At 40.7% G+C, this 19,988-nt stretch overlaps 2 protein-coding genes across 2 annotated transcripts in view; both read left to right on the top strand.

The window, feature by feature from the left end:
- Positions 1 to 1,159: 1,159 nt before the first annotated feature.
- Positions 1,160 to 11,192, top strand: LOC121634191 (dynein heavy chain 6, axonemal-like). The gene is made up of 16 exons (XM_041976703.1): positions 1,160 to 1,297; positions 1,479 to 1,994; positions 2,138 to 2,251; positions 2,377 to 2,519; positions 2,700 to 2,852; positions 3,819 to 3,911; positions 4,017 to 4,136; positions 4,457 to 4,637; positions 4,775 to 4,871; positions 5,086 to 5,311; positions 5,542 to 5,706; positions 6,029 to 6,154; positions 6,326 to 6,481; positions 6,937 to 7,098; positions 9,805 to 10,043; positions 11,105 to 11,192. Exons 4-16 carry the CDS (start codon positions 2,508 to 2,510, stop codon positions 11,190 to 11,192), a joined length of 1,818 nt encoding a protein of 605 aa, XP_041832637.1. The 5' UTR covers positions 1,160 to 1,297; positions 1,479 to 1,994; positions 2,138 to 2,251; positions 2,377 to 2,507.
- Positions 11,193 to 12,520: 1,328 nt separating this feature from the next.
- The window catches only part of ube2j1 (ubiquitin-conjugating enzyme E2, J1), a 44,982-nt gene continuing 37,514 nt past the window's right edge, over positions 12,521 to 19,988 (top strand). The window contains exon 1 of the mRNA XM_041975919.1: positions 12,521 to 12,871. Coding sequence (XP_041831853.1) covers positions 12,841 to 12,871 — 31 coding nt within the window. The 5' untranslated portion in view covers positions 12,521 to 12,840. The remainder of the gene's footprint in view (positions 12,872 to 19,988) is intronic.

The raw sequence follows: 19,988 nt of genomic DNA, 5'->3' as shown, positions 1-19,988 counted from the left end.
TATTGCAGTGTACTTACATTCTGGTATAAACTAATAGATCAGAAAGCAACAAGGTAGGCATGATTTTGAAGAGTGCAAAATTCTCAAAAATCAGGTAAAAAAAACAGTTTGCCAGCATATGCAAAGTGTGATCAATAAGTAAATCCTATGAAACAGCTTCTTTTCTTGTAGACTAATTATGTTTGACTTTGTCTCACTGATGTGGCCTTTTTTGAAAAAACTCTGGAGTTATACCACAGAGAGCATGAGAAGGCCTTAGCAATTCAAGACAAGAGGCATCTTGGCTTGCTGCTTGTGGACCAAACACAACTCAAAAAGGAACTTGTGTCTTCTCTCCAATGTAATCTGGATGTTAGGAAACACATTGTACACATCACTTGCTCATGGGCAGCTACATATAGTGGAGACTCATGCAGTGAGGGTTTCATTTTATTAACAAGAGAAACATAATTAAACTTGAGAGGATGAAATGTAAGCATGAACATACAAGGCTGCAGCAGCAAAAGAAATAAATTCTGTACTTGCAATTAGGGCTGGACATTATATCGAGATTTTAAAATATATAAAGACTTTATCATATGTGATATAGAATGAGGGAATATCGTTTATATCGAGATAGCTTGTTTTGAGTTAAAAGCATCTTTGCAATTTGCACAGCTGTATTTTTGTTATGGTCATTGAAAAGTATTTTTCATTGATTTTGTTTTAGGAGCATTTCATTTAAAATACAGCTACTTTAATTTCAGTCAACTGTTTTAATGCACATGTGCTGCTGATCCTTAAAATGTATTTAGCACTGAAAGCTGTAAATTAGAACTGTTTCTGTGGTTACTTGACAAAAAATATATTGAGATATAAAATTTGGTTCATATCGCCCAGCCCTACATGCAATACTTATCAGTCATGCATTTACCAACCCCTGCACAAGTATGGCCTATCAAGAAACTTGCTCATCCACGACAAAAAGCCTTTACAAATGACAGTATAAGTGCAGAGAGGCTTAACAAAGCAATGCCATGAAAAGGTCTAAGTGGAATACTTTTCAGTCTCACCAAATGCCCACAAAAGCAAACAAAAAAACTTTCTGTTAAAAATGTCAAAGGTATACACGGCAGAAGCCATCACTCTCCCTTTTCTTTCCCAGGTCATTAATGGGACGTTCACCCAGCAAGCGAAGAGAAAGCTAGATGTCGTTCTCACTGAAGTTTGTGAAGCACAGTTTAAACTGGAGCGCCCTGTGTCCACTACAGCAGAAATGGCCAGTTTTCTCACATTCCTCGATGAGATCATGGAGAGGGTGAGATCCACAAGCCAGTACATAGTACACACATGCCTAGATGTTTCAGAAGAAACATATAGAGCAAAAGTATTTTCACAGTGTACTGTCATCAAGACAGTCTCTCCTCTCTCTCTCCTCCTCATTGTTTTTTTTTTTTTGACACTTTACCATAATTATCTCTTTTTCTTTATTTCACTAGATTGCTGTACTAAAAGAGGAGCAGATGACAGTTTCAAAAATGTACAGTCTGATCAACACATACTCTGTTCCCACTCCTCCTGAGGATCGTGTAGTTTTTGCCACATTGAAACCCTCCGTTAACTCGTTGGAAGGCATAATCGGTTACGCATTGGCAGAGAGGGACTCCAGCATGGAGAAGTTTGCTGCTCCCTGAGCGCAGGCATAAAAAAAGTACAAGATGAGGTCACAAATATCAAACGTAAAGTACAGGTACCTGCAATAATTGAATTTAAAATAATTCATATTTTTAAAGTGGTTTTAATACAGTTTGTTACTTATATATCCATGTACATGGACAGTATGTGCTAAATTTTTCCTTGACGACCTTGTTGTGTTTAATTTGTAGAATCCAGAACTTTTGGACATCAATGCAGATCCCTCTCAAGTGCGACTTTTGTTGGAAGAGATCCAGATTTCCATAAATGAGTTGTATGACCAGGTGTCTGCATATAACTCTTACCAGAGGAAATTTCAGGTGCCTCAAATCTTTGCATCTTTTATGTTATTTGGGATAGAATAATAGGTTTACTGCAGACTTGGTCAGGTTATTTTATGTTAGAATGATAAACAATGCAACCCAGTCCAAAAAGGTGATCGCTTTTTGCCTGACAAAATAAGGTGGAGGTAACCAGGCTTGACACACTGGAGGAGTTAACTGCAGAATTCAAGCTGAAACAGCTTCTTTGGGACTGTCTGGAGAAATGGGTCATTTTACAGGATGGATGGCAGCAGGTGAGATGCTGAAGTACATCCAGTGTAAAAGCCTAAACACACATACATGTTTAATGTAATAACAAAAATTCTTGATATGTCTGTCTTGTAAGCTGTGCTGTCATTGAGTCTTGACTCATCCCCAGAGCACACTTGAGCAACTGGACCTGGAGCAGTTCAGCTTAGAGATCAACACTTACAGCAAGTACATCAGCCAGCTAGAGAAAGGCCTTTTTCCAATGAGTTGGTGCCAAGTTTAAAGAATAAGGTGGAAGTTATGAAACAAAGGGTGGGTAGGACAGAGAATTCAGCCATAACTTGTATTTTTATGTGATGTGTGTAATATGAATAATGTTACCACAAGTTTCTTTCCTGAAATAAAGTCACATAATAGTTCTTACTTAAAGCAACTACTTGACTTTTGATGATTCTCTATTTTGATTATTTATTTCTATACTTTCTATAACAGCTGCCTGTGATCACTGAACTTCGTAACCCATGTATGAAACCACGACACTGGAAGTCCCTACATTCTTATGTGGGCACCTCACTGAATATTGGACTTACTTTGACTGCTTTGGAAGAGCTTAATGTCTTCTCATATGGCACAGAGATACAGGAGGTAACAGATGATGAAACATCTGGTTGCTGTTTTTTTTCTGTGGTCATACTGCATGCTAACCTGACTCACTATTTTGTGCTACATCTTTGTGTATTTTAACGCTTGGGTTTTTAGTTCTCTGTTTTGCAACTATAACTAGATGATGATTTGCCAACAGTATATCGGACAATCCATCATCATTTAGTGGTGCAGATTTACTAAACCAGGTAAATTAGCATGGGGTATTCACTCTGAAGATGATCCACCACCATTATTCTGATCCATGAACACAAATGTAGTAACTGGATTTTTGTAATAACCCAGTTAATTTGCCATGAGCAGAGTGAATTATCATGTTTATCACATATTATGCCATAAACATGGCATTGACCCTGGCCCCTTCTTTTAGGTTGTTCAAAATTTAGCTCATTATTAACTCATTAAAGCCTTATATTGCTTTATAGTAACCAGAATCAGAAAAAAAAGAAAATTATGAACTTACCACATAGTCAGCTGTCGTGTTGCCTACTCTCCACCCCTGTCCAACCCCTGAAAAATGAAAGCACGAGCTTTAAACCCAAAGATTTAAATTGCTTGAGATCTTGGAAAAAATATTGCTTTTCAGTTAAATATTTTTAATGTTATTTACCCTCACCAACACCTCAACAGCATAAAAATCTGACCTCGTGTAACAAAGTTAAACTTTTAGGTTTCAGCACAGGCTTCCAGAGAAGCTTCGGTGGAGTCCATTATTTCAAAGGTTTGTGGTCTATATATGAAATTGTGTGCAGTGATGATCATTGTTAGTGTATTCACAGTAATGATATCATAGTGAATTAACAGAATGTGATTTAACAAGATCCTAAGAATGGTGGCTTAGTAAACGTTTTTATCTGTAAAGAGTAGCTTAGCTGTTTTAGTTTATTAACTGAAGAATACATGAAAAAAAATATCATTATTGTTATTAACTCTTCATAAACTGTGCAGGTGGAAAATGTATGGAAAACAACTGAGTTCACAGTGCTGCCTCATGGAGACTCTAATGAAGTCTTTATCTTAGGAGGCACTGATGATATCCAGGTGGGAACACTCACATGCAACACTCACAAAGTGTTTGATTAAACAACAGTAGCATTTGACTGTCTCTGATCATGTGTGTGTTGGTGTTTCTCTGCTTCTGTGAAGGTACTCCTGAATGACAGTATTATCAATGTGGGCACAGTGGCATCTTCACGCTATGTAGCTCCCATTAAATACAAGGTGGACAAATTGCAGAGACAGCTGGATCTCTTTAATCAGACACTGGTAAATACTGGGTTAGGGTATGGTAGGGTAATAATGTTAGGGTCCTAGAGATTCCTCCACAGAAAGTTGAAACTTGTCAGCTTCCCTAAGTGCAGATTTTAATAGAACTGCATTGGATTTTTTTCTTAAAAGTTACACAGCGCCTCCCCCTAGTGGATGCATCTGTGTGAAATTGAGTTTCAGCATGTGTAAGAAAATATTAGCAATGATTCATATAAGGCTCCTGCTTCTTTCTGTGTTTAATTGTTGTCTTTTGTTCAAATTGTGCCTTCTGTCTTAACTCACTGCCTTTTTTCTTTCTTCTACAATGTGTCTACCAGGAAGAATGGCTCATGTGCCAAAGGAACTGGCTGTACCTTGAGAGGATCTTCTTGGCTCCAGACATCAAGAGGCAGCTGCCAGCTGAATCCAAGATGTTTCTTAGAGTGGACAAGTCCTGGAAAGAGATCATGGTGAAGGTCAATATGATGCCTAATGCCCTTAAAGCAGCCACACAGCCTGGTAAGTGGCATATAGCATGCATAGAAAAGCAAGTGATATAAGCTGAACAAGGAAGACAGAACTGCATGGTGCCACACACTCCCTCAGTTTAATTTACTGTCACATCAAATACAACTGATTTGTTTTATCTGACACAGATCTTTTGGAGATCTTTAAACGCAATAACAGCCTTTTAGATGAGATACAGAAGTGTCTAGAAGATTACCTGGAGTCTAAGAGAGTCATCTTCCCCAGGTACTATACATACACAGTTTTTGTTATTTAATATTAATTCTATTGCTTTAAGTTTAACATAATTTTTAGATTTTTAGAAGTGTTTTTGTTGTTATTTTTTAAATATAAAACATGCTAATCTAAATCCTACCACCTTTGCTCTGAACATATTTTCACAGTGAGAACTGCATTATTAACATTTAGTTCACTGATATTCATTTTTATCTGTTTTCAGATTTAGCTTTTTATCCAGCGATGAGCTGCTAAAGATCCTGGCTCAGACACGGAATCCTCAGGCAGTGCAGCCCCATCTCCGGAAGTGTTTTGATGCCATTACGCGATTAGAGTTTGCCCTGCTGCCGCCACAATCTACTGGTGCAACAGAAGTACTGGATGCTGGAGAAAAGGAGAACCTATACAGCAAAGACATTCTTTATATGGTATCCCCGGAGGGAGAGAAGGTCATTATTCTTCATGACTGTGCTTTAATCTGCCCAATATTCTCTTGTTTCAATTCTTGCAAAATTCTTTGATTCTCTACCTGGTATCCAATTTTATTATCTTGTTTTAATAACCTTTGGGTTAGCCAGTCTTTGCAACAAAAAAGAAATCCACAAATACCTAAAAGACATTAAAAACAAATGTAACCAAATGCTAACCTGTAGCTGAATTTGCTCCTTTGTACATGAAGGTACATTTAACTAAAGGTCTGAAGGCTCAAGGCAATGTGGAAGATTGGCTTTGCAAGGTTGAGGAGGCAATGTACTCGTCACTGAAACGCCTCAGCAAGGCAGCCATTGCAGACTACCAGGTGAAGTCTAGGGAGGAATGGGTGGTCGCAGGACATCCATCGCAGGTGTGCATATACACACACACACACAAACACAAATACGCTTTTGTATCCCAAGGTGGTGCTGACCATCTCCCAGGTGATGTGGTGCAGGGACATGGATACCTGCCTAGAGGGAGACCATGATCACTCTGCTGCCCTGCAGGAATTTGAACTCATCAGCTTTGATGTAAATCACACTAGCAATTATCATACTTCTTTGTTTTCTTCTTCACTGTCTGATTAAAGATTGATCGAACAAGTCTTATTTTTTTGTTTGTTTTGTTCTTTTTAATTGAAACTTACATTAAACTACAAGATACTTGACTGTATTTGTGTTTATTTTCAGAGGCTGAATACCTTGGCAGCATTGGTACAAGGACAGCTTCCTGCTTTACACCGTAATATTATCACTGCCCTCATCACCATTGATGTCCATGCCAGAGACATTGTCACAGATCTAGTCCAGCAGAAGGTACAGTAGTGCTGTGGGTATTACTACGTCTAAGAGGAAGTTATATTGTTCTGTTCCTTACATGACGTAAAGGCTCCAGGAGTCGATTGGAGATTTTGCTTTTAATTTTTGTTTTCATATAAATAGAAATTTGGTAACATTCCTTAAAGTGACCCCAGGCTTATTTTTCAGGTTGACACTACGTCCAACTTTGAATGGCAGAGACAGCTACGCTACTACTGGGACCTGGACCTGGACAACTGTGTGGCCAAAATGGCTTTGTCCACTTACATTTATGGCTATGAGTATCTAGGAGCTTGTCCCCGGCTGGTTATCACACCACTCACAGTAAGTTGATATAATATTTAAATTTCAGTATGTGTGTACACAGATATGCCATTCAGAACATACATTTTTGGAGGAACTTACATTTTTAAACAGGTTCTGGGTCTCCGCATAAATTTAATATGTAACATGGTGACTGGACATTCTTTTGCTGGAAAGACATACTTGTGGTAAATTTAGTCATTCAAGGTCTTAACACTATTTCTCCACAAACAGCTGAGTGATTCCTTTGACCAATGTTTAGGATTGTTATCTTGCTGAAAAATCACAATATTTTAATGCATTTTTCTCTATATATATATATATATATATATATATACCTACCAGGAATTAATTCTGTCATCTTTTTAGCAGAAAACATGGAAACATGGAATGTTTTGGGGGTTATTTTTCAAGCCTTTTTCATTTGTTTTGTAAATATATTTTTCCTTCATCTCTGTTCCTGCCCTGATCTGCAGGACCGTTGCTACCTGTGTCTGATGGGAGCTCTCCAGCTGGACCTGGGAGGTGCTCCAGCTGGGCCAGCTGGGACGGGCAAAACAGAGACCACTAAGGATTTGGCCAAAGCCCTGGTCATACAGTGTGTGGTCTTTAACTGTTCTGATGGACTTGATTACAAGGTCAGTAATAATGGAATGTAAAAATCTGTGTTCAAAGAGAAATTTTTAAAAAGCTGTCACAAAATGTTTCACCCAAGCAAAAATCTAATTAGAAAGCAAACTACAAAATAAACAAAGTGAATAAAGATACGACAAAAAGAAAAAGGCATTTTGGTTAAAAATTAAAATAAAGAAGAAATCTCACAAAACTATGATTTAAGAGGAGATATGAGTGAGTTCAGTAAATCTATAAACTTGGTAAATCTATAATAACTTCATGTACTACAGCAACACTTTTAAGTAACTACAACTTATGCAAATCAACTAACTACTAAAACTAACAGAGGCAATGAAATAAGCAAACTTTTGAATCTTTTTTGCTGATCAGATTGTTTGATTTTATGTTTTTTTGTTTTTCTGCACTGCTATATTTGTTGACTTTCCAGTCTGCACAAATGAGATTTTTGTTTGGAATAATTGCCTTAACAGTGATGAACTTCACTACGCTTTCTAGCCTTTGTACATACAAAGTAAAGCCTCTAGATGGCATTGTTACAAAAGCAATCAAGCTGCTACTTAGTCCCAGTACACAATATATTTGGGGCTACTAAAACATTGTGGAAAGACAGATTTTACTTTTGTGTTTTTATTATATTTAAGCCTTTTCCCCTGTATTTTTAACTTATCTAATCAACATTTACTGTATTTCTTATAAATGCAGTCATCAAGCAAGATATCATACTTTAGCTGATACTGGCCTCAGATGTTTGCCTGTGCCAAGAAGGCTAAATCTCTCCACTTGATTTATTTAATCAAATGAAATTAACTGAAATTCTATGTGATATCAGGCAACACAAACAAATTTACTTATACTATATACATTATAGTATAACAGGGGCTCTTACTAAGGATTATTATGATGAAAAAATAAAGAATTATGACCTCCTTTCACATTTTTACAGGTATTTAAATCCAGGATGTTTATTGCCTTTGTACACGTTTCTCTCTAGCTTCTTTTATTATGGTCAGTTTACAAATACACAGGATGCCCATATATTAATCCTTACTTTTAATTAACAAAATGAATGTACTGTTGCCGTCTGAATTTTTTTAAACCTTCAACCATGAAACACACAGTGTATTTCATTTTAGTGTTGAGCAGTGCTTTATCTTGTGGTGCAGAGCGGTTGAAGTCAGTACAGCTGAAAACATTAACCATCAACTTAGTTGGGAAGCCATTCTTTCTTTCTGCTGTGAAATTGAGAGAAGACACCTGGAGTACACTAGAGATAGACATGGTTTTTATTTAGACAGACTGGAATTATAATCCATTTGGTTTTATGAGGTTTTCATTTATCAGCTTTCAACTGTAACATTCAATACGTCTCTCTAAAGTAAATCTATAACTTTAAGTAGTCTGTTTAACTATGACTGACATGGTTCAAATCAAGCTAAGCAAAGCAGTTAAAGTGACATTTATTATTGGGCCTTTGCATTTGCAGATAAGTAAATATATGTTCAGCATGTTCAGTCTTAAACTAAACAGAGAAAGAAGCAGACAGTCTTTCTCACACAAAAGCTCTGTTTTTAAATCATCTGATCAAGTCATCTATTTCTTACAGATGATGGGGTGCTTCTTCAGTGGGCTTGCTCAGTCAGGAGCTTGGTGTTGTTTTGATGAATTCAATCGCATTGACATTGAAGTGTTGTCTGTTATTGCTCAGCAGCTCATAACTATACGAAATGCAAAAGCTGCTAAGGTAATCTCATAAACACACATACACAAATACCCCCAGGAGGATCCCTGTCTACCCTGTCATTTCTGACCATGCATCATCATTTATAGAGTAGAGTTAAGATGTTTTTCTATCATTGTAACATGGTTTCTAACACTAGGAAAAAAAATCTTACAGATATCTCCATCTCTCTGTCCATCTCTGAGGGACCAGCGTGGTCAGCAGAGGACGTCTCTGGCTTCCTGGGGCCAGTGCTCCGTGGCAATGGGGCGCTCTGGCTGGGGTCTTCCTCTGCTGCCCTCTAGGCTGGGATTCATGCTTTCTCTGTCATACTGTGGGTTTAATCATGTGTGCGTGTGTGTTCCTGATGTTTTTGTTGTGACTGCTTTTTTTCTGTCTTTTTTATAGGTGCTTTTTTGTTTGTTTGTTTGGTTTTTTTGTTTTGTTTTTTGTTCTTTGGGATTTTTTTTTCCTTACAGGTGTAGTTGTTTTTTCTGCTAAGATTAGATTAAACAGGTGATGTTGTTACCTTCTATCTGGTATGCCTTGTCTTTTTTTCTCTATCTCTTTTTTCTCCTCATCATTGAACTCTTTTCTTTCATCTTCTTTCTTTCATTTAAACAAATTTATTATTTGTATAATAGATAATAATATATATCTATGATAACAAGATGGGCTGATGATGATCTCAGCCCAAGAATGAAGAACTTAATCTTTAGTTTAACATTTTCTTTACTTGACCAGCAGAGGGCAGCAAGCACTACATCCTGATAGTACCGTGGCGAGGGCGGTCTTACTGAAAGCAAAATAAATCTGCTACCTTGGTTCAAAAACCCCCACGAACAACATAAGAAAAACAAACAACAAACAAAAACAGAAAACAAGTTTTAATTGTCTCATCTCTGGAGGGGATGAGTCGATGTATAGGGACGAAGTGGAGCAGCTGTTAGTGTGGTCTAAGGAGAATAACCTGCTCTTAAACACCACAAAGACTAAGGAACTGGTTATCGACTTCAGGAGGCACAAAACGGACATCTTACCACTTCACATCTGGGGGGACTGTGTGGAGAGGGTGGAGGACTTCCGGTTCCTGGGGGTCCACATTAAGGAGGACCTCACCTGGAGCACAAACACTTTTGAGCTGCGGAAGAAGGCTCAGCAGAGACTCTACTTCCTCAGGGTACTGAGGAAGAACAATGTCAACCAGAGACTGCTGTTGTCATTCTACCGGTGCACCGCAGAAAGTATTTTAACATACTGCATAGGTGTTTGGTTCCCCAGCTGCACTGTGGCTCAAAGGACAGCGCTCCAGAGGGTCATAAACACGGCCCAGAAGATAATTGGATGCCCTCTCCCCACATTGGAAGAACTACACAGTTCCCGTTGCCTCAGGAAAGTACAACTCATTTTAAAGGACATATCACATCCTGGACACTGCCTGTTTGAGCTGTTACCATCAGGAGGAAGGTATAGATCAATCAGAGCCAGAACAAACAGATTAAAAAACAGTTTTTATCCTGTGGCTGTAACCACCATAAACAACCTCAAATAAATTCTTTGCAGGCTGTTACACAGTCCAATAAATATCACTGCTGTTTACATGCAAGATGTACAAGATAAGTATAAGGTCGACTGCGTGGAAGATTAGTTAGTTTTTTTAACTTGGTTGTTTCCTTTTAAATTCTTTTATCCTTTTAAAAAAAATTTTATGGTTGAATGTTAAATGTATGTTGCTGCACTGCACTTTGACTCTTGGGCACTCTTAATTTCATTGTATATGTTACATGTTACAATGACAATAAACGTCTATTCTATTCTATTCTATTCTATTCTAATTGAGAAAATCACATCATTTCAAATCCCTACAGACTGAAAGCAGGAGTTTGTTTTTACATCCGTAACAGCAACTGATAAAATGAGCAGGTGGAGTAATAGAAACCAAAGTAGTCAACAGAATGTATTTAATTAACTAGTTTTCAACCTCAGGTTTTTGTGTATGAAGTCACTACAAAAAGACAGTACTGGTCTAATTTCAAAACTACGTTCAGCAGGCCTAATAATTCAGCTTTTTATGTGCTGATGTCTTCCATCTGACACTATGTTCAGTTTAAAGAGGAACTGATGTTGATGCTTTTAACCATGGTTCATCCAGACTGCTAGGTTTAAGCCATTTGGAAATTTATTGCAGCTTGTTAGCTAAGAAATAGTGATTAAAGTTGGGTAGCTCCGATCCACCTCTGTCTCTAGTCTGTTGTTTTTAGACTGATATGTGGTGGCTTGTTTTGCCATAGAAATGTGGATCTATATGAGTCTAGTGACTTAAATGAGATGAGAATCAGCCCCTCCAAATCCGAGACCATGGTACTCAGCCAGTACTAAGCCGGAAAGGGGTGGAGTGAGGGAAGGATGGAGGGAGATGGACAGGCAGATCGGTGCGGCGTCTGCAGTGATGTGGACTCTGCATCGGTCTGTCGTGGTGAAGAAGGAGCTGAGCCAAAAGGCAAAGCTCTCGATTTACCGGTCGATCTACGTTCCTACCCTCACCTATGGTCACGAGCTGTGGGTAGTGACCGAAAGAACGAGATCGCAAATACTAGCGGCCGAAATGAGTTTTCTCTGCAGGGTGGCCGGGCTCTCCCTTAGAGATAGCGTGAGAAGTTCGGTGATCCGGGAGGGACTCAGAGTAGAGCCGCTGCTCCTCCACATGGAGAGGAGCCAGATGAGGTGGCTCAGGTATCTGGATAGGATGCCTCCTGGACGCCTCCCTGGTGAAGTTTCTGGGCACGTCCCACCAGAAGGAGGCCCCGGGGAAGACCCAGGACACGCTGGATGGATTACATCTCTCGGCTGGCCTGGGAACGCCTCGGGATCCCTCCGGATGAGCTGGTGAATATGGCCGGGGAGAGGGAAGTCTGGGTTTCCCTGCTTAGGCAGCTGCTCCAAAACCTGAAGAAAATGGTATGGGGATATTGATTATTAAAATTAATATTTGGTCTAAACATTATCAATGTTTAATGACGCTTATTTTACAATAAGAACTTGTTATCTCTCCTTTCCTGTCTCACCAAAAGTTAATTAATTTCAAAATAAAGGACGACATTTACCCCTCAAATAATTTCCTACACAACAGATTTAATTTTGCTGTAAATACATTAAACTATTGCTGTCCTGAAATGGTAGCAGTGGAACTTCTTTTTATGTAATAAAACAAATCATTCTGGTCAACATTCCAGCACTGGTCAACCTGTAAAAGTGTGTTTCCATGTCTAACTTTTGATATGATCAAATATGGCATACAAGACAAAACAACAAAATTTAATTGTAATTAAAAATTCAATTTTACTGGCAAAATGTTTCCTTCTTAAATGTTTTTTTTTCAAGCTTCTCCTGTTTTTGAAGCTTTCAAAACCAAATTCGTATAGTTTAATAATGTACCGTTGCATTGTAAGATTTATAAACTTCTTATTGCTGATTACATATTGACCAGGTTTACTTTTAGTTGTATGTTCTCCTATTTCTTTTCTTTTCTTTTCTTTTTAAAAATTACTTTCCTTTCTATTTTTACTTTAATATTCAATTGTTTGACTTGTTTCTCCACGTGTATTGCCTTGTTGATTTTGAATAAAAGTTTATTTTAAAAAAATGTTGTCTTCCGCATCATGAAAGAGGAAGTACAACCTATAGTTAGTCACTTCCTGTTTACCTTCCTTAAATGACGTCACGCTGGTAATATTTAACAGACTGAAATCTAACCCAGCGGATAACTTCAGTACCAGCTGCTCGATGTTCTTGTAAAGATTGGATCAAAACGTCCCCACACAGAGCCACGTACTGGACAGGCGGGGAAGGAACGACATCTTGTTTCTAGTGTTTTCCTTGGATTTCAGCTCCGAAGCAACCTAGCCGGTTTGCTAAGCTAAGCTAACGTTGAGAGGCTAACCTTTTCTGTGAGTTTGCTAGCCGGGGAGTAAGCAACAGAGTCTCGACAAAACTTGTCCATTCACCAGACTACCCAACGTTTGCCAGTATGGAAAACAAATACAACCAGAAGAGTCCTGGTAAGCTGACTTTCAGTTGTTCTGGAGCTGTTATCCGCTAGCACAGCTGCTAACACCGCTGACAGAACAGGAACCAAACAAGCTCTGATTTAATACTTAGCTTGTGGACAGTTTCCTTCTGAATGAAATGTCTGCATACAGGCTGACCAGTCCATCAGCTCTGGCTTAGTGTTGGTGTTCGCTGGCTTCTTAGTTATTAGCTCCATATGTAGTAGGATTTGCATTAATCTGCAGTGAAAGGATGAAGAATTTGTCCTGTAAAACAGCATCACCATCATTTTCTTTCTGGAAATGAAGCCATGTTGGCAGGTTATTTCAGAAAGTCATGATGGCATTTAGATGTGTTTTCACTTAGACCTGTGAGTTTAGCAGCAATGTTTTCTAAATATAAAATTGCTCAGAACGGGGTGGTACTACTACTACTTGTAAGGAGTGATGGAAATTTAACCATTGAGAGTATGGCGTTTAATTCTTGGTCCTGCCTCTAACTTTTTGTAGTGATTTTGCAAAGGAAGAGGATAATGTGGCTTTTTAAAACGATAACAACTAGAAGTTGCTGACAATGAAGATAATGTAGAGCCTTCCTACCTTGTACAGAATCTGGAGTCTTTCATGACCCTGAACATGTTAAAATCCAATCCTTCCTTTAAAGATTCCAGCTATGTTTGTTACCGAGCCACCATACTAGTACCTTATAGTTTTAGGATTGACAGCAGCATTTTCACTTCTAAAAAGGTCCATCCAGAAGTTGCTTTAGCCTCGGTTACATCAGGGATGGAGCATTTCTTTATTACACAAAGGACAAACATCTTTAACTTTAGAGAATCTCCTCTTAAGCCTGGAAAGCAAAACCAGAACCAAAGTAAAACTAGGCAACTTCCCCTATTAAATCCCTATTTGGGGGATTTGAAAAGGAGATGGACGATTAATCTGCAGATTCTTGCAAATAAAATCAGAAATAAACAGGTTCTGGTGTCTAATGTGTCATTTAGTGCCCCGTAGTGAGAAAGCTGTTATAAATCACACAGTGTTTACAGTTCATGTGGAATCATTAGGTGGATAATTATGAATAATTTAATGCACATTATTAAAATCAATATTAATATGCACTTTAAAAAGTTGTGGTGACAGGATGAATTTTCTTGTGTTTGTTGTAAGTTCTATGTTCTAATATATCTGACTGTTGTATTAGGATAATTTTTAGCTGGATTTGAGTACAGACAGTAAATCTTCTGCACAGCCTCCTTTGCATGCACTTTCTGCCTGATATTATCAGGGCTTTGTAAGCAGAACTGAAACAGTTGACAACATCCTGAGAGACTAAGTTTATCGTCATGCGCTCGCTAGTTAGCGGAGTGTTTGCTTTCTTGGTGCACAACTCTTGTTTCAAGGGCAGATGGAAAGACACAAACTGTGCAGGTGTTCAGGACCCACAAGCAGAAAGGATTTGTTTAGGGCCACCGGGCTGGAAAGTTTCCATGTGAAGAGTTTCAGGGCTGATCTGATTAAAAGTTGCAGTTTGATGCCAGTGTTGGATCATTATGACGTCCTGAGAGCAAGATCACAATAGAGTTAGAGACAGGTATAGATTTTATGGTTCAATTATTGCCAGAGAAATAATTACAATATCACCATCATCATGGTTATTATTCGTCAATTCATTTCCCATCCCTAACCCTGGTTAGCAGGGCTGCACGATAAATCGTTAAACAACCTCGATCGCGATCAAACATGCACATTATCTCATTTCTACACAGCGATTCTAAAGCCTTTTTATCACAAGCTGCATCACAATGTCCTCCCAGATTTTTTCAAGTGTCCCCAAACATGGCACTGCCGCTGCCTCCTCCTACAGCCAATGGTGAAGCACCCTTACAACACGAAGCCCGGCTGCAGTCGAGTGTTTGGAAACAGTAAAGCGGAGGAAAGTCTGTGGTAAGGAGGTTTAAATGCATAGTGATGAAAACTAATGGGCAGTTGTTTCGGGGAATATCGCTCCTAACAAGTCGTTGTGACTTCATGACATTATCCAGGTCATTAGGTCCGCTTCAGTAAGGTGCAGTGTAAAATCAAATGAAACGATGAAGGTGGGAAAATCTTCAGCATTCCTAGTCCAATCGAAGTGAGTCCCCTGGATTAACCTGGTGTGTATGCCCCCTGACAAACTGTTGACTTTGAATCATTTAACTGAGCAACCGAACTAACTGAAAGCCCACCCAACCTTAAACTGGTCTGGCTATCAACACTGTTTATTTAATAAAATTTTATTCTGTAATCAGCTGACAGCGACTGAGTAGTATGTAGCAGGACTCAAAATGCCTTGTGCATGTTGGTTGGCATTGAAGCGGTGCACCTGATTTTTGAGCAGCACCTGTTCAATTATGGAAAAAGCTGACAACTTGCAGTGTAGCCAGTTTTCAGGCTTCTCTAGAGACTCGTCTTCCGGTGCTATTAGAGACTTTTGGAGACTGACATGGAAGCATGTATGGTTCTTTCTCTCCCCCTTCTCTATCCTCACAAGTCCAAGCAGAATCATCTGCTGTCAACCCAGACTTTTCAGGAATCATGCTCATCTGAAGCTGCCGCCGGCTGATCCTGCCCTGGCTTTCAGTCGGATATTAATGTCCATGATGTAGACTGTGGACCAGGGCCGGCCCGAGCCTTTATGGGGCCCTAAGCAACATTTAGCAAGGCCCCCTTGACCAAACCAGTTGTGCAGGTGTAGCTTATATACTGGTAAAGTTAAGTGTCCATGAACAGTTCAGAGTTGATGGGAGGGGGGTTCAGAGTCTTGAGGTTTTGTGGGCAGGGGGCAGCGAGGGGAGGGGGGGCAGGGCAGGGAAAGAGTTCAGCATCCTGACAGCCTGGTGGAAGAAGCTGTCCTTCAGTCTGCTGGTCCTGGCACTGAGACTCCGCAGTCTCCTCCCTGAAGGCAGCAGACTAAAGAGGCTGTGTGACGGGTGGGTGGGGTCACCAGCGATGCCGAGAGCTTTGTGGGTGAGGCGGGTGCAGTAGATGTCGTAGAGGGAGGGGAGAGGGGCACCGATGATCTTCTCGGCTGTTCTCACAATGCGCTGGAGGGACTTTCGGCAGGACGCGGTGCAGGAGCCGTACCACACTGTGATGGAGCTGGACAGGATGCTCTCCACAGTACCTCTGTAGAAAGTCTGCATGATGGGGGCCGGGGCTCTAGCTCTTCTCAGCTTGCGGAGGAAGTAGAGGCGTTGATGGGCTTTCTTGGTCAGTGCTGTTGTGTTGTTGGTCCAGGAGAGGTCCTCTGAGATGTGTACACCCAAGAATTTGGTGCTGCTCACCCTCTCCACAGCAGCACCGTTGATGGTCAGAGGAGCATGTTGGGAGTGGTCTCTCCTGAAGTCCACAACAATCTCTTTTGTCTTCTCAACGTTCAGAGAGAGATTGTTGTGTGTGCACCACAAGGCCAAGCGGTTCACCTCACTCCGGTAGTTTGTCTCATCCCTGTTACTGATGAGACCCACAACAGTCGTGTCGTCCGCAAACTTGATGAAGAGGTTTGAGCTGTGCAGTGGGGTGCAGTCGTGGGTCAGCAGGGTGAAGAGGAGGGGGCTCAGCACACATCCTTGAGGGGCCCCCGTGTTCAGAATGATGGTCCTGGATGTGTTGCTGCCGACCCGTACTGCCTGTGGTCGCCCGGTCAGGAAGTCCAACAGCCAGTTGCACAGCGAGGTGTTCAGCCCCAGCCTGTCCAGTTTGGGAATGAGCTGTTGGGGGATGATTGTGTTGAAGGCTGAGCTAAAATCAATAAACAGCATTCTGGTGTATGAGTTTTTTGAGTCCAGGTGAGTGAGGGTAGAGTGCAGGGCAGTGGAGATGGCATCATCGGTCGAGCGGTTGGGCCGATATGCAAACTGGAAGGGGTCCAAGGAGGGAGGGAGGACAGATTTGATATGTTCCATGACTAGCCGCTCGAAGCACTTCATGAGGATGGGGGTGAGTGCAACCGGGCGGTAGTCATTAAAACAGGAGGGTGAGGACTCTTCGGGACAGGGATGATGGTGGTGGCTTTGAGGCACATGGGAACAACAGCCTGACTCGACGAGGTGTTAAAGATGTCCGTGAAGACATCTGTGAGTTCTGCTGCACAGTCCCTCAGCACGCGGCCAGGTATGTTGTCTGGACCGGGAGCTTTTCGAGCGTTGGTCCTGCAGAGTGCACTCCTCACCCTGTCCGGGGTCAGCGTCAGCACCTGGTTGCCAGGAGGGGGTGGAGTCTTCTGTGCAGGCCTGCTGTTGTGTGCCTCAAAGCGAGCAAAGAAGTCGTTCAGCTCGTTCAGCAGCGAGGTGTTGCCATCACAGGTCTGTGGTGGGGGTTTGTAGTCCGTAATGGTCTGTATTCCCCTCCACAGGCTCCGTGTGTCTCTGCTGTCGCTGAAACGGTGTGATATTTCCCTGGAGTACTGCCTTTTAGGCTCTCTGATGCCACGGGACAGGTTGGCCCTGGCTGTCCTCAGGCCCACCTCGTCTCCTGCTTTGAAGGCAGCTTTCCGGGCCTTTTTAACCTTACTGGTGGAGCAAATTCTCTGGTCCTGGAAGGCCACAGTTCTGCAGGTTTTAGATGTTTCCTGCACCAACACACAAGTTCTGTGCAAACATGCTGACCCTTTAGTCTGACTCAGGGGCTGCAGCAGGAAACATCCGAAACCTGCAGGACTATGGTCCTGGAGGACTATGGTCCTGGAGGATGGATTTTGGACACCCCTGATTTCCAGCATTATGTGAGTGTGGAAAATGAACTTTATAAAGTAACAGAAAACATCAGCAGACCTTTAAAGTAAACAAGTAAAGCAGCTTCATCAGTGCAACATGTTAAGTCTTACACTACAATAACAGCTGGTTTGTCCTTGACGTCTTACATGAGTGAACCTCAGAGCTCGGAGAGCCTCCGTGATGCAGCCAACTGCAGCATGTGATGGAGGCACTAACTGCTACAGGAATTATTTACATGGAAATGGAGTTTTTGTGTGTGTTGCCATTTTTATTTAAATAATTTGATTACACAGGGCTCCAGACTAACTGTTTTTGCGAGGAACAGCCCCTAACTTAAATTCTTAGGAGCACAAGCAGAAAATTTAGGGGTGCACACTGAAATCACCTTGCATAGCAAATATTCACATTTCCTCTCATTTTCACTGTATTAGTGATAAAAACTTGAACGATAAATTCACTTCACATTTACTTGTGCAGAAGGTGACATAACAAAAAAACACATCTTACTGGCCACACTAATACAAAACAAGTAGACATAGAACTTATCAAATCAAATCAAGTCAGATTTGATGATTTGATATTCACTTCGTAGTTGAAGCAGAAAGTCCCTATCATCCCCATGATGGTATGACTGGTCCATGTAGTTCCTGGTAATAAACAGCTTCAGGGACTGATGCTCCTCCAGCCGCTGTTCCCACTCCTCAGTAAGAACAGCAGCTATTGGCTGTCCTAGAAGTCGCTAGAAGTCATTAATTAGCATCATCAGCCTGGTACATAAAGTTGTAATGGATGCTGCCATAAAGAGGGATGTAGTGGGAAAGACAGAAATTCATAAAAAGACAACCTAAAAATGTTTAGAACTGCAAAAATAAATAAATAAAATAAAATAATTCTGTCTGTTTATTCTGTTTATTTTTTTAGTTCAGTTTTTAAGTGTCTTTTTTTTAATTAGGAGTCTTTAACATTTCACAACACTTTTAACTTTTTAAATATTTCCTCCACAATCTTCATTAACAGACGTTACTGTGACGGTAAACCAGCAGGATCCTCCAGCAGCAGGTTCTACGTTTCATTTCCAGCCTGGTCATTAAAAACAGAGGTGAACGTCTTCTGAATGCAGCTGCTGCTGCTGCGAGAAGACCAAGCCTCATATGAGAGGGTCTGCACAGCACCGCTCCTCGTTGGGAAGATAAACTCCCTTCATTCACCTCCGTATCCAAAAGTCTCCAGTAACACCAGAAAAACTCGCTAGAGGGTCTGAAAACTCGCTAAATACAACCACAAAGTCGCTACGCTGGCAACACTGAGGAATATTAAACTACTCCAAGACCCGCCTCTTTCCACACATTAGCCAATCACAGTGCTCGTTCGTCCCCGCTCACACACATATTGGCTGTCGTCTTCTTCGTTGGTGTTCGTCTCTTTTTCTCGTATTGAAGTTAGTTTGAGGCAAACCAGCAGCTAATCTGTTATTACTGAACTACTGGGCTGAAGAGAGGAGCAGACGTTTGTTAGCAACTAAATAAATTAAATTATAACTCCTACAAGAAAAAGACCGGCTAATGTATCGTCGCCGTTGTAGAGAAGATGAAGAATTCACTCACACTGTCTCACATTTTAGGCGCAAAATGCCACCATTTGGTCGCAGTCTGGAGCCGTGTTACATGCCTATAAAGTAATAAGTACTTTAACATGCTGTAGACGTGTTTTATACGTGTTTTGTTTTCTTTTTGTTTTTTTGGTTTTAAACTGTTTTTATGAGAGTAAATTTAAGGTTAATATTTCATTAACATGGATTAGCCATGCGATGTGACAGATGCCTTTTCTGACTGTATCTCCAGGCAGTGGAACTACATTTTCTCTTCATACACCAGTTTGACTTGGACATCCTGTCTTATGTAGAATTCATGTGAAACCATGCTGTACCTTAACATACTCCATAGTTTTCAAAGCGCTGCCACAAACAGTGGGATTATCTCTTTAATGAAAGTCTGTCTGTAGAAGCAGTTAAACGTCCTCAGACTGGGGAGGGGTTTCTACCCTCCCTTCTCCCTACCCATTTCACAACTTTGATGTTGGGCTGTTATTATGCAATAATATCTCCTCTCTCCCCTCTGGACCTGCTGTGAATCATTCCCAGAGACAGACACTCAAAATGTATGTTACATAAGATGATTTGGCGTGCAGGGATTATCACCCCATTGCCTTGAGCCAGTAACCCGACCTCTCCAAACTCAGCAGAGGCCATAGGCACGTCTGTAACGAAGGGCATCCCTTGTCCTTGCTGCTCACTAATTACTGAAGGAAGTGCTAGAAATGGACGTAGGCTATGAAAGCCAGCACAGGTGCACCTCGCCATGGGCAAAGCTGTG

Source organism: Melanotaenia boesemani, chromosome 22, assembly GCF_017639745.1.
Source record: "Melanotaenia boesemani isolate fMelBoe1 chromosome 22, fMelBoe1.pri, whole genome shotgun sequence".
Lineage (NCBI taxonomy): Eukaryota > Metazoa > Chordata > Actinopteri > Atheriniformes > Melanotaeniidae > Melanotaenia > Melanotaenia boesemani.
Note: the sequence above shows the minus strand (reverse complement) of the source record. Positions and strands in the feature narration are given on the sequence as shown.

Excerpts from the sequence above, each read along its gene's own strand:
- LOC121634191 (XM_041976703.1), top strand. Across the intron at positions 6,155-6,325 it reads CAGATCTAGTCCAGCAGAAG|GTTGACACTACGTCCAACTT; the intron begins GTACAGTAGTGC and ends CTTATTTTTCAG. Across the intron at positions 7,099-9,804 it reads CTGATGGACTTGATTACAAG|ACTAAGGAACTGGTTATCGA; the intron begins GTCAGTAATAAT and ends AACACCACAAAG.